General features: G+C 40.0%; 1 protein-coding gene and 1 long non-coding RNA gene across 3 annotated transcripts in view; one reads left to right on the forward strand and one right to left on the reverse strand.

Annotated features, from left to right (window-relative positions):
• The window catches only part of RGPD4 (RANBP2 like and GRIP domain containing 4), a 34,370-nt gene that overhangs the window by 13,200 nt on the left and 4,640 nt on the right, over positions 1-16,530 (reverse strand). The window contains exons 5-21 of one of the 2 annotated variants that reach the window (XM_085053831.1): positions 15,682-15,912; positions 15,099-15,244; positions 13,498-13,690; positions 12,703-12,793; positions 11,643-11,852; positions 10,939-11,117; positions 10,680-10,855; positions 10,265-10,388; positions 9,801-9,962; positions 9,350-9,487; positions 9,113-9,259; positions 8,528-8,710; positions 8,362-8,445; positions 7,643-7,778; positions 7,379-7,476; positions 2,537-6,845; positions 1,545-1,622 (exon numbers count right to left, since the gene is read on the reverse strand). In XM_085053831.1, coding sequence (XP_084909957.1) covers positions 1,545-1,622; positions 2,537-6,845; positions 7,379-7,476; positions 7,643-7,778; positions 8,362-8,445; positions 8,528-8,710; positions 9,113-9,259; positions 9,350-9,487; positions 9,801-9,962; positions 10,265-10,388; positions 10,680-10,855; positions 10,939-11,117; positions 11,643-11,852; positions 12,703-12,793; positions 13,498-13,690; positions 15,099-15,244; positions 15,682-15,912 — 6,685 coding nt within the window. The remainder of the gene's footprint in view (positions 1-1,544; positions 1,623-2,536; positions 6,846-7,378; positions 7,477-7,642; positions 7,779-8,361; positions 8,446-8,527; positions 8,711-9,112; positions 9,260-9,349; positions 9,488-9,800; positions 9,963-10,264; positions 10,389-10,679; positions 10,856-10,938; positions 11,118-11,642; positions 11,853-12,702; positions 12,794-13,497; positions 13,691-15,098; positions 15,245-15,681; positions 15,913-16,530) is intronic. The other variant, XM_085053838.1, reaches the window with a different exon arrangement.
• On the forward strand, positions 223-6,180 carry LOC146444377 (uncharacterized). Its single transcript, XR_014850356.1, has 2 exons — positions 223-414; positions 5,930-6,180. It is a non-coding gene; the product is annotated as an uncharacterized LOC146444377 (long non-coding RNA).

Raw genomic sequence — 16,530 nt, forward strand, 5'->3', positions numbered from 1 at the left:
TATTTAAAGTTAAAATATTGTTAAAACTGTGTAAGTTGAGTATGCTTACAGCAAGCATACTTGCAAGAAGCCCTGATAGCAACATATAATCAAACTATAAGTTGTAACAGTCTTGTTTACAGTGTCTGAATGTAAACAAATTGGTTACAAATTGGCAGAACTTTTCTAACCAGCTAAAGTGGACTTCAGATTATACATGAAGTATAAAGATGCAAGTGGCAGCTCAGGAGTTGGCTCTCTCATTTACGTGCTGTTGGAGGCTGGAGAATTTTCCCCCATTCTGTTGCTAGGGTACTATAACGGCCCAGTACTTAACAGACAAGATACATAGCCGGGATGCGGTGAGGGGAGAAGCTACTGTTTTAGCTGCGACCGCGGGAGCCCAACTCTGCACTGGCCTCTCTTCCTTGCTGGGTGAGCCTCCGTTTGGGAAAGCTCGGCATTCCGACCCTCTTCCCCCTCCCGGAGCGCGCGTCTCCCCGGCTGCGCCGCCAGCTGCCGCGGAGGAGCCTGGCTGTCGCTGCCCCGCCTGGCGGAACGCACTGCGGGTTCTGCCACAGCTGCGGAGTTTGTGCCACCTTAGCTGGCTAGCCCGGCCAGCCCTGCCGCCCCAGCTGGCTGCCCGGAGCTCCCTGCAGCCCGGCCGGCTGTGCGGCACGGCTGGCCTCGCGCCGCAGCGCCCCCTGCGGCTGCGCGCTGTCATAGCACTGCCCTGCCCGGCCGGGAGCCAACAGCGCCCCTGATGGCCGTGACCGTAACTGCACCAAAGGAGAAAGTGCCTGGCGGTTCAAACAAAGCGGCCTCCGGGTTTCTGGTTTTGTTTGCTCTTTGCTACTGTTGTTGCTTGTTTGCCTCGTGACAGATACTAGTGAAGAACTGCTCTTCCTTTTCCCCTATTTTTGCCTGAAAGCCCTTGATTTCAAAGTTACAACAATTCGGAGGGAAGGGGGTTCATATTCTCTCTTCTAAGAGAGGTTCCCACCTTCCTTAACAGACACCTGACTTTCAAACCAAGACATGCACTCATTCTTTCTAAAAGCCAGCAGTTAACACTGATAATCAGGAAACTGAAGTGAATATTTCCACAGAGGATAAATACATTCCAGCTCTTTACTGGATAACCTGTCTCTAGATCTGCAGGCATATTTCATTGGCATGGAGTAGACAACATCAGGCACTACAAGACATTCTCTCAAAATAACAATGTAATTTCTCTAGACAAAAAGAAATTTAAGAGATCCAGTGTGCACACTTAGTAAAACTGTGATGGAGAAGTGCAGGGCAGATATCCTCAAAAAGTAAGTCAAACAAAAGCCAAAAGCTTAAACAGGGCCACCCATTGTGCTGGCTCATGTAAACATACTATGGGGCTGGAGACATTCCGTAACAGGACAAATACAGTAGTCAGACACACCATTTCAAGTACTCCTTCAGCATGCATGTTAATTGCAAGGATTACTGAGCCAACTGCTTTGACACAGCTGGGTTATTGTCCATGCCTGCTAGAGTGTTTTTATCAAACATTCAGTGCAGTATGTAAATACCTTTACTATCAGGTTGCATGGAGGATGTGCTTGTCCAAAAGGCCATGGGATTAGATTTAAAAAGGCTAAAATTAAATCCTAAAAAAATAAATTGTTGGTATATAAGTGTTTACCTGGAATTTTAACAGGATTAAACAGACTTATCTACTTATCTGCAAGTATTCCATAGTCTTATTTCACAGCAAGAAATTTCAACTGTTAATTCTACACAAGCATATCCAACCCATGTGAATGGACTGCAGCTATCATCTTCTACCACATCACTTTATTACATTTCAGCTAATAAATAGACACAATGTGTTCGTAATTCTGAGACATCCCATCCTTATTACAAAGACACTTCAGCACATTACAGTAGTCCTGTCACAGCCACAGCTTCTGCATATACATCTTTTCCAGACTGTGACAGGAACTGTACAACTGAGTCTGCTACCACAATCTCTTTTCAGGCTAAGGAAGTAGGCTGACATCTGGTGTGAAGCTACACAACTAAAATTGCAGAGGCCAATGTTTAAGACTTGAAACAAAGGTATAGAACAGTTCCACAATACCCATCTACTCAGTCCTGGGGATAATGCAAATTTTAGCTGAAGCATACATTTGCTGTTTTCACATTTTGCCACTCAGAGCAAAGGCCTGGAGACACACAATATCAACTACCTATTTACGTCTCAAAAAGTGAATCCACAGATTCTTTGAGCATTCAAATCCAAGATTCAGAAACAGCACTTCAGAGTTGTAGCTCTCTATCTGAAATACCTGTCCTCAGTAAACAAAATTCCATCCTTCATCATCATACATCTTCATTTTTATTTGAAAATAATTATGACTTAAAATTCCCTCCTTTAGTTGAAACTCTGGAGAACATACGGATACCTCCATCAAAACTGAAAGAAACTACCTATTCTCAAGAGAATAAAGAATAACAAATAGCACAGAGCTGCTTAGTAACTTGCATGCTTGAATAAACTACTAGTTCAACTGACACTCACCTTTTTCCAGAATTCTAAATGAGAAGTTAGAGGGTCCATCTTGTGTTGAAGCAGGTAAGCTGTCTACCTTGCTGTCTACAGGCTTCTGAGTAGCATTTGAGCTTTTTGGTGGTTCAGAGACCTCCAGTTCTTTCTGTGCTGTGTTCTGAGATGCTGGAGTATGGCCTTCACTCTTTCTTGGGGGATTAAAGCTGAAGCCAAAGAGAGAACCAGTGGCTGAAGTATTTCCAAATGTGAATGTCTTTGACTTTTCATTACTGAAAATGCTTTTCACAGATTCAGATCCAAATACAAACTTTGGAGGAGAAACCACTGCTTTTGTTGGTGTTTCCGAAGTGTTTGACACCTCTGCAGCCTCTACAGTTGCATCAGAAGTATCATCACCATGGCTGACATCAGTTCTTTCTCTGGTTGTTTCTTCCAGCACAGCTACAGCATTTTTACCACATGGAGATTCCTTTGGTGTATTGGCACGAGAAGAAAGAGGTGTTATCAGTGTCTCTCTCTCTTGGGCATGCTTTGCTTCATCAAAAATTTGCTTAAATGAGTCTGCAACATCTTGCAGCTTGAATCGCACAGCCAGAAGTTCTACTTTTCTTTCCCCATCTGCAAAGTCACATGCAGTCCATACCCATGCTCTATCAGATCCTTTCATTTGTTGCAAATTCATATCTGATGTTATCCTATGATTGGCACAGAGTTTTAGTACTTGGTCCCTTCTCATTACTATACGCACTTGTTTGTTGTCATAGTTCTGCAGTATCTTGATGTCCCCAATACCTCTCTCTTTCCACTGATTAGCATCTTTGTCATATCTGTAGAGCTTGGCTCTATGACTGAAGACAACTTGCTCATTTTCCTCACCACTGGTCACTTCCACAAGATCAGGCAGAGGTACCACAGGTTCAAAGTACTGTCCATCTCTCTCCTCTTCTTGAGTAACATCAGAATCTTCATCTGTGCCTACTGATGTTCTACTCTGATTCTGTTTGGCAGGAGATTTGGATGGGCTCAAAGCAGATTTAAAGCTGAAACTAAAACCGGTGGTAGACTCTCCAAATCGAAACAGATTTTTCCTTACAGGGCTGCTTGCAAGAGGTGATGCATATACGGAACTACTTACACTATCATCCAATGCTTCTTCACGCAAGTCATAGTTATCCCACTCCAGAGTAGGGCCAGTACTTTCAGCATGTGTCTTTATAACTGAATCAGAAGTACTGCTGGCACAAACAGGGTTTACATTTTCCTCCTCTGATAGTTTAGTTTTGTCATCTGTCAGAACAGTTTTGAGATCTTTTAAGCCACACTTCATCTCTTCTGCTCTCTGTATAAGCTGAGCTGTCCTACCTGTATCAACAAGTTTATGGGGTGTCTGCAGTGGTATGTCTAGTAGTAGCCTCTGACATTCTTCAAACTTCTGTTTGAACTCCTCAGCCTGCTCTGGTGTCTTGAATTTTGCTGCCAGATGTTCCAACTTTGCATCACCGTCAGAGAAGTCATTGGCCATCCACATCCATGCTCTGTCTGAGCCAGACAGCTGTTTCAAGTTCATAGTTGTCGTTATCCAGTGATTTGCACACACCTTCAGTACCTGTTCACGCCGCATCAATATTCTTACTTTGCCATTAACTTCATTTTTAAGAATTTTCAGATTGCCCACTCCACGTTCTTTCCACTGGCTTGTTTCTGGATCAAACCTGAACAGCTTTACTCTCTGGGAGTATAGCACCTTCTCATCTTCCTCTCCTGTAAATGGTTCTACTTTGTCAGGCATCTGAACTATAGGTTCAAAATGGATATCATCGCTGTCCTCTGTCTTATACACATCATCATCCTTCTCACCAAGGTCAGCAGATGTGTTTGCTTTGTCATCTGTTTTAGAACTTTGTGAAGAAAACAGCTTTTCACCTGCACCTGAAAAGCCTTTGAAGTTAGGGTCCTTTTTGCCAAACTGAAAGCCTTCCCTAGGAGTACTTTTTGCAAGCTCGGCAAAAGTAGAAGTGCTGCTATTTTGCCCAAAAACAAAGTCACTTTTCTCCTTGTCAGCTATTTCTTGAAACTGGAATCCAATTCCACTGTCTGAAGGCACTTCTTTTTTGTCTTTTTCATCAACACTTTTTGAGAAACCACTTGTACGCTCTTTGGATGGCTCATCTTTCTTAGTGGTATTTTTACTAGGCTCTTGTATCCCAAATTTAAATCCACTGGCAGGCACTGGCATTGAAAAGCTAAATCCTTCTTTTGCAGACTTAGCTTCAGTATCAGAAGAAATCTGAAATGTAAATGATGGTGTCTTGCCTTGCTCAAGACCAAACTTAAAGCTTTTTCCCAATAGTCCTCCATCAGCTTCAGGTGATTTACTTTTCAGGCCAAAAGCAGGAGCTGACGAAGCATCACCAGCTGGCTTAGCCGATGGATTTGGCATTGTGCAGGCTACGCAGGCTAGTGAAGAACCTTCATTCCTCACAAGACAAGTACTACAATCCCACTGACCTTCCTTTTTAGCAAAAAGCCCTTCAAACCCATTTTTCTGCGGCTTACTTGTATCAGCAACAGAACCAAATCCAGAAGCAGCAGATGCCTGAACAGTAGGTATGGATGCATTTAGTTGATTTTGAGGTTTTGGACTCTGATGGGAACAAGAGTTGACATCTTTTGCTTCATTTTGGACTAGGCATGCAGAAGAGTCCCACTGACCTTCCTTTTTAGCAAAAACAGATCCAAATTTGTCCTGCAGTGTGTTACCACTTGCTTTGAAACTTGCTGAGCCAGTTAATGGGGTGCCATGGGTTTCCCACATACCTGGATTTGGACTTGGACATGATACACAATTCTTTGCAGTTGCTTCATTTAGGCCTAAACAGGCTTGCTGAGCATCCTTTCCAAATGAAATAGTAGTGCCAGATGCAGTGGAGGTAGCTGTAATGCTGCCTTTGCTGTCAGGTTCACTGCTTGCTCCATCTTTTGGGAACTGAAAGCCCAAGTTCATGGTCCCAGAAACGGTTCTGCTAGGCTCCTTTGTGTCCTGATTTACTGCTTCTTTTGCAGTCCCACTGCTCTGAGCCACAGATGTGTCAGCATTTGATCCCAAGGATTTTAAAATATTCTGTGCCTCCTCAAACTTTTTTTTGAAAAGCATTGCTTCTTCAGGTGTTTTAAATCTAATTGCAAGCTGTTCTGGTTTTGGCAATTCGTCTGCATAATCTAAAGCATGCCATACAAATGACTTATCTGATGCAGCATTTGGAGTTAATTTCATATCAGTATTTATGTAGTGATTTGCACAGATCTTCAGCACTTGATCCCGTCTCATTAAGAGACGAAATTTGCCAGATACTTTATGTTTCAGTATTTTCACATTTCCAATACCTCTTTCTTTCCATTCTTTAGATTCTGCATCAAAACGGAAGAGCTTGGCTCTGTTGCAGAAGAATTCTTCTTCATCTTCCTCACCTGTCTTCACTTCAATCTTATCAGGAAGTGGCACCACAGGATCAAAATGAGGACCATCATCATCCTCATCTCCACCATGGGTGCTTCCTCCCTCTGTTTCATGACTTCTATTAGCCAAATCCGAATTTGAAGCCATAAATACAGGCTTGCTTGGTTCCTGAACACTAAATGTATCATTTTTCTCAAAACCCAGGTTTTTGTGTGCATTTTGTCCCATGTTTTCTCTAAGAGAGATGCCCGGCATATGTTTACTGCTAAAATTGAAGATATTTTTTGAACTATTTGTGGGATCGTTAACTGGCTTTTGTTCAATGTATCTATCATCCTGTAAAGGTTTATCAGATGTCAGAAGATCCAAGAGGCTCTCTCTACTATTAAAATGTGCATTAAGAGGCTGTGGTGCAACCTGAGAGGGAGAAGAGAAAGTAAAGTCTCCATCATTAGACTTGAAGTTAGGTTTAAATTTAAAAGTTGTTGGCTGACTTGGCTGTGCTGGTGTTGGCAGAGGTGGTTTTGATCCTTCTGCTGTTCCCGGCTGTCCAAATTTAGGCATTGCCTTTGGTTCTGCAGGCTTTAAAGTGGGTGGCGTGACTGAACGGTTTGTAAAGTACCCTGGTTTAGGCAGTGTTGGATTGGTGCTTGCCTGTGGAACACTGTAGTTGTAATAGTCATCAGCTGCACGAGGAGAAATGAGTGCAGTACCAGGAGAATCAAAGCGCAGAGGTGGGCCATACATTTCTTGGGAAAACATACAACCAGAAGTGTTTTGCAGAGGTGGTGTATGCATTGGTGGTGGTTGATAGGAATATATATGTGGCTGAGGTGTGAGTCGGTTCATGCCATAGACAGGAGGCTAAAGAAAAAGCAGAAAACAAGTGCTTTGCTTATTATGGTAACAAAGAGGACAAAATCTTACTGTGCTGGAACCCATATAACACGTACTCTTATAAGAAGGGTATGCTTTCATACAAGTTTAAATCTAAACTGGTTTTACCTTAGTTTAAACTAGTTAGTTTAAAACTTGAAGGGCATTTGAGAACAAGCACTGAAAAAGGGGCACCATATGAGCAGGTTTCTTTTCCATGAAAAAAAGGTTTTGCAAACCCCATTTTCTTTTGCAACACCATTAAGGGGGGAACAGTTAAGTGCTATCATACCCTGTAGGATAAATTCACACATGCAACAGATATTTTGCTGGCTTTTCCTCCCAAATGCCGTATCAGAAAAATTATGCTGGGAGACAAATTGTCATTTTATTCCTAGCAGTCTAATTTGACCAAATTCTACATAAGGGAACTGCAATTAAATTCAGCTATGTACAGAATCAAAACCAGTCATTTCCAGTAGATCACTGGAAGCAACTTGGGCAAATACATTTATTCTCACCTTTGTTGGTGTTACATTGGTTGCAGCAGTTCCCAGAAGATACTGAGAGTTGTAGGCAGGGGACTGGCTGTAGAACACAGATGGGCCAGTGGTAGCAACTAAAGAGGAACACCAGGAAATGTTTACATTTGATCTTCTCATTGTTTTCTACAGACTCTTCCCACCAATCCATTTTTAACTGTGCATCATTAAAACATTTTGGCATTTTCAAAAGTCTTACTTGATTAAGCTAAGCATTTAGATAAAAATTCTGCAGCAACTTGCCTGTTAATGGAGCTTCATGAAGATTTTGCGCTCTCTGATAACCGTCTGGCATTGCTTCTGTTCCATAGCTTTCAGGAGGCCACCGATGAGACGCATTTGTGTTGGAATTATTAAGTTTCATTTCTTGCATTTCATTCTGTCGAGACACGTTGCCAAGCAAGAGTGTAAGTATCTATTGCATAGGTATTTGTCAAAGAAAATACAGGGCATGATCCCTACCCTTTTGCTATTTAAAAGGCATGCTCAATATAGGAGGAAGGGGTAGTGGTAATTAAAAAAAACAAAAAAAAATTCAAACAAACAAACAACTCCCCCCAAAAAAAACCCCCTAAAACAAACAAAAAAACCCCACAAAAAAACACCAACCAAAAAGTACCCACCAGAATCATGCAAGATATGTCTACGGAGTACAAAGTACTCCCCCATTGTGTTCTAAATCCAGTGGAAAACCCAGAACCAAGTGGATGAGAACCAAGCTGACAAAAGCAAAACTCTTTCTACATACAGAAAGAGTCCCTTAGATAGGTTGACTCAGCTCTCCTGTACAGGTCCCAGTGAGGAGCTTTTAAGCAAAAGGATTTACTCTTGCACTCATTTTAGGCTGATATTTACAGAAAATAATTCTAGGAACTGTAAGTTAGCCCATACTCTTATCACGAGATCTTTACCTAACTGAAAGAGCAATGGTTCTTTATTGAATGTGGTGACAGAATTTTTACCTTTAAAGCTTCCACTTGCTGACAGATCATTTGAAGTATAGATTTGTGATCTTCTGCCCACTGAGGAGGCGTTTTCGGAGAAAACTAGGAAAACAAAAGGTAACTGATTCATTTGAACTTTTCTCACAAGGTAACGATTCCATGAAATAATAACTGGCTAACATACCTTGTAGGTCTTAGTTGGCGAAAAAGAGAACTTGGTTGGTGATGGAGTGGAATGTTTCATTGCTGAATCTGCAGTTCGTGACAGACCATTTCTGAAGGAAAGACTTCCCTCTTCACCATTCTCGCCAAGTTCCTGGATCACTGTATCTAACACTTCCCTCACTGTTTCAATAGACACTGGCAACTAGAAAGTTATTTCAAACATGAGTCAGGACTGCAACTCTCCCTCAGAGCAGGACAAACTACATTCAGAATTCTGGCTGAGCAATTCACAAGTCTTTCATTACATAAATGCTGGGCTTTTTTTTCAGCAAAGCTCTAAATTTGTTATAATTCACATAAGAAAACAATTCACACAAACAATTACATTTTTTCAAACTATCAACCTTGACAAAAATACAGTGGCAAATGCTATTTGTTTACATTAAAGCTTTCATCCACAGGGTAGCCAGGATACCATATGATCTGCTAGGTTACAGAAGTTACCCAGAATTTAGCTTGCCTTAATGCAAAGGGTTTCATTTTTAAACAGTAACCTAAGCCACTGCATGCCTTGGAACAAGTTTTTAAAGCAAGAATTACTTACTTTCTCAGTCAATGACGTATCTGAGGAGCTTTCTGCAATAATCTTCATTAGATAATACTTGGCTTTAAGAAGGTAAGTTTTGTGCTCCTCGTGTTCTTCTGGAAGCATGACATCATTTTCAATCTCTTCTGCTTTTCTTTGGAAAATCTAAAGAACAGGATGCAGATTGAATAGTATCAGTCAGAAGGAAACTGAATAAAGAGAAGCATTTCTGGGTAATGCAACTTACAAACTTACCAAGGCAAGATTCCAGTACGAAACCACATTCTCAATAGCTTCAAATGCTAATAAAGCATCATCAGTTTTGCCATCAACCGCATCCAACATAGCAAATGCTATTTGTGCCTCTTCTTCATATCCTGCAACCTGAAAGACCTACAAATACAGTGAAGGACAACTTATAACTAACAATGGAATGACAACCTTTTTTCTATAATAGAGGAAAAATTCTTTTTCAAGAAAGCTGGTACTGAGGGTGTTCGGTGCCTTCAAATCATAAACACCATTTTAAAGGTAAGACCAAAGTTATAAGGAGAGAATTCTCCCCCTTTTTAAAACACTATTGACAAATCTCATCTTTAAGAGTTTCATAGTAATAACATGTACATGTACAATGTAGACAAAAAACCCACAACTATGTACATTTCTGAAGTAGACCCTTTTCAGCCTTGGCTCAATCAATCTATACCTGAATGTCTATACTATGGAAGTGTTTGAAGAGAGGATCAGTAGGTTCAGAAATACTCCTCCTCTTTTTGATAATTTCCAACATAGGCAGAACTTTCTTCCAGTAGTATACACTTCGTCCAATATATTCCTTCTGGTCATAGAAAGAGTTAAGGTTAATTCCCTGGTGAAGAAAAGGGAATAGAAGCACATGTTATTTCAACAAATTCAAGTCAAAATGCTATTCCTACATATCCTTCTATTTTCTTTAAGAGTTCCAAAGTCCTTCTCTGACACTAAGCAGAGTAGCTACGTAAAGTAACATACATGTAGAAAATAACACTACAATTTAAGACAAGGGCACTTCATAGAGTGACTAGAGCAATAAATTTGCACCTGATCCCCCATCCCCCGAGTCTGTTCTTAGTTTAGAAAATAGAGAAAAACACTTTGGCTCCCACATATTTTAAAATAATCTCAGCTTACTGTTTTCTGCAGACTTTTTGCCCAGTGTATGATCAAGGCAGGTTGAAGGCCATGCTTCTCCAGTGTTCGCAGAGTACTTATGCCATGCTGTACAATAAGCCTCAGCTTTGCTGCTGTCCCTGGTCTGAATATCAGGAGAAACATTCCTGGATTAATGTTTTCTGGTTTTCATGTGTTCACTTACATTTACTTAATGAATACAGTTTGTGGCTTAAGTTCTTATTTGCCTCTAGGTTAGAAATGCATTATTAGAAATGAAAATTCCGATTTTACAAATCTTTCAAGCGTAACAAGTCCCTAGTATAACAAAGCTTCAATGTCCAAAATACAAGAATCTATTGGGACCAATCCAAGCTGCTGTAGCAGATGCTCCCTAAAGGCTTGATCAAACACTTCCAAACTGAAAAAGCCTTACACTGATTTTCTCTGAAGAAGAGTACGAACAGCATCCCACCAGGATCTCTGCTTTTCGGTATAGAGTTGTTTGCACATTGGCAATGGTAAGAATTGAGGCTGATGTGCTCTATAGTGAGAATTAAACTTCTCTTGCAGCTGTAAGTTGCTAGTGAATACCACCCCGAGCAGGAATACCTGTTTTTATAAAAATAAATAGAAATTAATTACCAAAAAACTTAACTTGTATGGTACACTAAAGAACTTGGAAGGTCACTTACTTCAAGGTCTAACAGGCAAATGGATTCAGGAGCATCTGTCTCAAGTCTTGATGTTTCCTGGGGCAAGTGAAAAAGCTGTTTTAGCCACTTGCGCATGGGTGGTAAGACTGACATGGAGTTCCACTGCAAGCCAAGCCACACAAGGTGCTGGAGGCTGCCGTTGTACAATCGAACGGCCCCTATGCAAAAAACAAAGTTGGATGCAAATGTCAGCTTCCTTCAAGTCCTCAATACTCCTATCTTATCAAAGCTGCGTTTCACATTTCACTGTCAGAGCAGCCAGAGATACTTTACAGACCAATGAGCATCAAGATTCCAGTTTTCACTTATGAAGGATTACAGACTTCAGATTAGCCAAAACATATCAAGTTCATCTAAGTGCTCAAAGCCATCATCTGCTTCAGCTTCTGAGGGGCCAACTGTCATCATTTCCATCCTCACCTTATTCAGTCCGATAACTAATTTTAGAAAACCTATTTACGTCTCCAAAAATCCTTAAGAAATTATTGAAGAAGCACTTCTTTACATTGCAATAAAGTGTAAGTCTTTCCTATGACCTTAAGACAATTTTGGACAGCTATTCCAAGTATTTGTCTTTTGTTGCAATACAAGTATTTGTGTACCAGAACCTCTTTCACAAGTATTTGTAGAGGAGGTTCTGATACACAAAGCTCTGTTGAGCTCCAGAAATTAACACCTCTTACCAATATCGTATTTATGAAGTTCCATTTGCACTGGTGCTTGTGTACTGACATTTCCAATATCATCTGTGCCGATAAAAGATCTCTCCCTAGAAGCTCCACTCTCAAACAGGCTATCAAACAATGCAAATGAACCACTCTTGTTTGCGAATGACTCCACAATCTCTTTAAAAAAGTCTTGCTTGCCATGACTTAAGTTCAGCAGCATATGACCTAGAAAACAAAAATATCACTTCACATAAATAAAGCAGTGAACACGAGGAAAGTAGTATTTGCTATGCTGGACTGCTCTTTGCCGCCACTGAAGGCTGGATGGGTATCAGGATTTCCCCTTATGAAACCTACAGACTGCTCAGGTATGTTCTCTCTGTTCTCCCTGTAATTAGGTCAGTGTTTCAGCACATAGGCTTTCCAAGCTTTTAGTGACAACAATCCTAAGGCATTTGTAAATCCAGTTCTTTGGGAAAACAAAGCCCTCTTACCATGGCTATTCCAAGGGCATTGCAACTGACCTTAAAATAAATGGCTGTAATACAAGCAGAAGTTTGTATTAATGAAATCCATTCTGAAGTAAATGAACCTGATGTCTAGCGGGTTCATCTGTTTTCACCTAGGCCTTCTAAGAATTCTGTAGACTGAAACAGTGTCTATACTTGGCAGCAAAAAGAACAAAGCTGATGAACAAGTGAAAGGATGAAAAGATCACAGAAACAAGCAGTAATATTTTCTTTCCCTCTTGGGGCTAACAATACTTGCAAAATAGTATTTGCAGGCAGAAGCCATTTCCAGTAGATTTAACTGATCATAAAAGCTAAATTCTACCTTAGCATACTAGAAAGTCGAAGAAGAGGAAAAAACCCAACTACTCGTAACACAAAGAGAACACACTCTACCAGCAGGCTTATGACGAGAAAAATAACTCTAAGTGTCAGAACCAACCAAGTTTTACTGCATTTTGGAGTGATAACGTTACAAGACATACTAATGTGTTCTTTAACAAATCACTTAGCCTTTACAGTAACTGTGCAGCACTAAAATGGAACTATGCAGCTATTTTTATTACCAGACTGGCTTTTTCGATCACAGGCCAACAGTTCTAGCACATCTTGTCCGGTTTGATCCCCCTTTATCAGTTTTGTCTTTGGTTTAGGAACCTGGTGAAGTAAGGAGAAAATTGTTACAGGTTTTTCCCAGTAAAACATTTAAATGAATCTTAGAAATTAAAAAACAAGCTTCTTTTTAGCATTAGGAAGCTACAGGAAAACAGGCATTATTCATTCTGAAGGTACTGTGTCACATATATTGGGTTGTGGTTCTGTGTGGGGTGGGTGAAGAGAGCAGAGAACCCACCTAAAGCCCACAGGTGTGCAATTATAGCTATTAAAAGTAACATTAAGTGTACACAAGAGCAAGTAATACCTGCGATGAAAGCAGTGGTATAAAAAGGATAGTCAAGGCAAAAAATTCATACACCTTGATTTTTTTAATTCTGCTGTCTACCCAACAAGTATATGAGAACTATTCAATTCCTCTCCTTCCCTCCCTATAGGAGTAACACTCAATGTGTGTACTTGCTGTATTATAAAAAAGGGAATACACTGCAGGAAATAAATGCACTAACATTTAAGAATCAGGTTACTCTGGCAAGGGTAAAAGTATACCTTCAACTGTTCCCCTGCTCATGTCATTTGAAACTTTTAAACAACTGTGAAACAGGAAGGTTTGGCGAGTGAGGACACAGTTTTCCTTTAGATACACAAACACTAGTTCATCTCAGAATACAGGAGTTCAACACGTATACAGCAAGAACATTTCAAGAAAAGCATCAATTAAAGGCATAGCCTGAAAAATCATTTACCTGGAAACTTAGGAGATAACACAATGCTGCTAGTTCAGACATAGCTCTCCACTGTGCCTCACTGTCTTGGGCCATTTTCAGCAGCAAAGTTCCAGCATGCATGTACAGCTGTCCTTTCATTTCCACATAGGTACGAGACAACTCATCAGCTGCACTCACATATGGTTTCACTGACTGAAGTGCACGATCAAAACTAAAATGCAGAGAACACTCATTCTAAACAGTCCTGGTAAAAGTTATAGCAGCTGATTTTGGTTCATGCTATTTGTGAATCAAGTAACTTCATGAGTCAATGGTAAGTACTGTTTCTATTTCCTAAGCCCAAGTCACGAGAAAGTACAATTCCCTCAAACTCCCAAAGCTCTCAAGTTTATTGAAGTAAAACAGTAAATATTACCTAGATACCTACAGTCTTTTTCATCACATTTTTGCACAGCTACATTCAAAACTATTGTCCTGAACCACATGGATAAACTTGTTCACTACTACAGATTTAGAGACATACAGGAGGTATTATTCATTCTGCCCTTTCTTTTTGTTCATTTATCAGAAAGGTCCAAAATACTTTTTAGCAGGCTCTTGGGAAACAGAAAGTACTGTAGAAATTCTAGTAGCTGTAGGTTACCATACAATCGCCACCAGGAAAGGCTTTCCAGAAAACAGTCAAAACAATTTTTCAATTACTGGATATAATTATAATGGCTGTTAGCATTGCCATGATCTGGAAGTGCTTCAGATGTAATCATATCAAAAACCTCTAACAAATCAGAAGCAAAAAACCCAAGATGGTCACTGTTAGAGAAAAGTAGAACAAAACACACTTGGGTATTAAACATTCTTCATGCATTCTGTACTGCTTCAAATACTCATGCAAGGTTAACAGACTCAAGAGTATTTTTACAAAATGCAATATAACAGCCATTGCACTACTGAGGAACAAAGATAAGTTAGTAAAATCCAGTAACACAGGGAAGACAATGGCAAGAAAGAAACACAGACCTTAATCAAATTATTGACTACAAACACTACTTCGTACTACTCCAGGTGCCCCACAGTAGGTCAGCCTTCAAGTCAGCTGCAATATCACCAGTTTTCTCTTAAGGAGGCTACTCTTTCTTCATTTCCTCCCTCCCAACTACACTATATACACAAAGTTTCTAATTACTCCAGTCTCTTGTGTTAATTAAGAATAGAATGACTAATACAAAGTTGATACACAAGAGGTAGTTCTGGCTTTTTTGTTGCTTTGTTTGGATTGGAGATTTTTGGGTGGGTGGTTTTTTTCCAATTGTCTGGGAAATCTGGATCAGTCAATTGCTGAAGTACAGAACATTTTCTGACTGAAGGGAAAGAAGGTACAAAGTTAATTGACCCAGTATATAAACGAGTCTTCCCCATGGCTGTGTGCTGACCATTCAAATATCCCTCAAATACAGTCTGAGGTTCACACCCAGTAAGATTTGCTCTTGGTAACCAGTATGGAGAATCTCTTCTCCCATCCAAAAACAAGAAAGCTGTGAAACAGAAATTTGGCAGATATTATGTGACCCCAAACAATTCTTAGAGGGTTTTTTGTTACTACGGAGAAGTTTAAACAGTACCTTTCGAGTGCCTCTCTGCATTCCTGAACATCTCTAGAAGAAAGTGTCAGTTTGACAAAGCTGGAATAGGCCAGCAGATGATCTTTCTTGATAGTTCTCCAGTTATTTTTATCAGACTCCAAGTCTTGTAAAGATTCCAGATATTCCTAAAGAAGAAAGTTCATCACAGGATAAGGAACAGTCATCCTTCCATGAAGGCAAGGGCAGTACTTCTCCAAAACACACTAGTAGCATTTATTGCATAATCCAGTTTCACAGGTGAGACCTTAACATATTCTTCAGCAGCAAAGTTCCAGGGAACTATTTGCTTGAGCAATTTTATCCCTAATGGAACTGCTGTGTCTAACTCAGCTTTTGAAGTTAGAAACTCAATAGCTCTATAAAGCTTAATTTTAGGGAGAAAATTCCAATTTAAAAAAAAAAAAACACAAGAAGTATTTTGTAATTCCACTGGTTTCAGTAGACTTGCATTTGAAGGAGTTAAATCCCTTGAGAAATAGCTGTCAGAGTAACGACACTAAGAGAAACAGACCAGGTAAAAAGATATGGAAGACTATCACAGGATCAAAATATGATTAAACACCTCAAATGTCTCTATAACACAGGAACACCATTCCAAGCTTGACTGCAAAGGTATTCTCTTCTCTGCCTCCTGACAATGGAGCACAGCATCTTTTAATCTGTTATTTGAACGGTAGAGCGCAACTAGTCTGATGTTTATGTAGACATCATCTGGTCTTGCATAAAGTTCTGCTTGAATCAAGTCAAAAAGCTGATTCCACCCATCTTCACCTTTACAATCCAGTAACTTCTCCTGTTAAAACATGAAGACAACATGTTAATATTTCATTTCCCACATGAGTCTTTTGAGCAACTACAGTACCAGACAAGTTCTTTTTCCTCCACTACATAGACTACACCACTCAAGCAACAATACTCTTCATAGCTTTCAGGTATTACATGAAGTTTGATGAAATACTCAAATACTTAAAAATGTAGGTAACTATCATAGAAGAAAATCCTCAGAGGAACTTACCTCTTCCCAAGAGTATGAAATGCTTCTCAAACCATTTGGTTCAATGACAGCATACCTTGCCATAGACTACTTTGCTTAAAAACAAGCCAGACACCTTGAGACTTCAATGTGGCTGCTGCCTAGCTACACAAAATTAATACAACTGTGCAAAAGTGGCATTGCATGGCTGGAAGTATTCGCACAGTATTTGAGAATTACAGCATTCCTCACGCTCTGTAGAAATGATCATAATACAGATTTAAAACAAAAAAAGCAGTGTAAAGCAAGAAAGTCTGAGTTCAGAGGTTGGCTACCTTCCTGCCAGTGACACAACAGAAAGAACAAGTGACACCTATCTAGTCTAACTTCTTGACTGTGATAACCAACAATTTCTCAGCATTTTGGAAGAGGATTAAA

Source organism: Lichenostomus cassidix, chromosome 1 (assembly GCF_008360975.1).
Source record: "Lichenostomus cassidix isolate B80296 chromosome 1, HeHo_3.0, whole genome shotgun sequence".
Lineage (NCBI taxonomy): Eukaryota > Metazoa > Chordata > Aves > Passeriformes > Meliphagidae > Lichenostomus > Lichenostomus cassidix.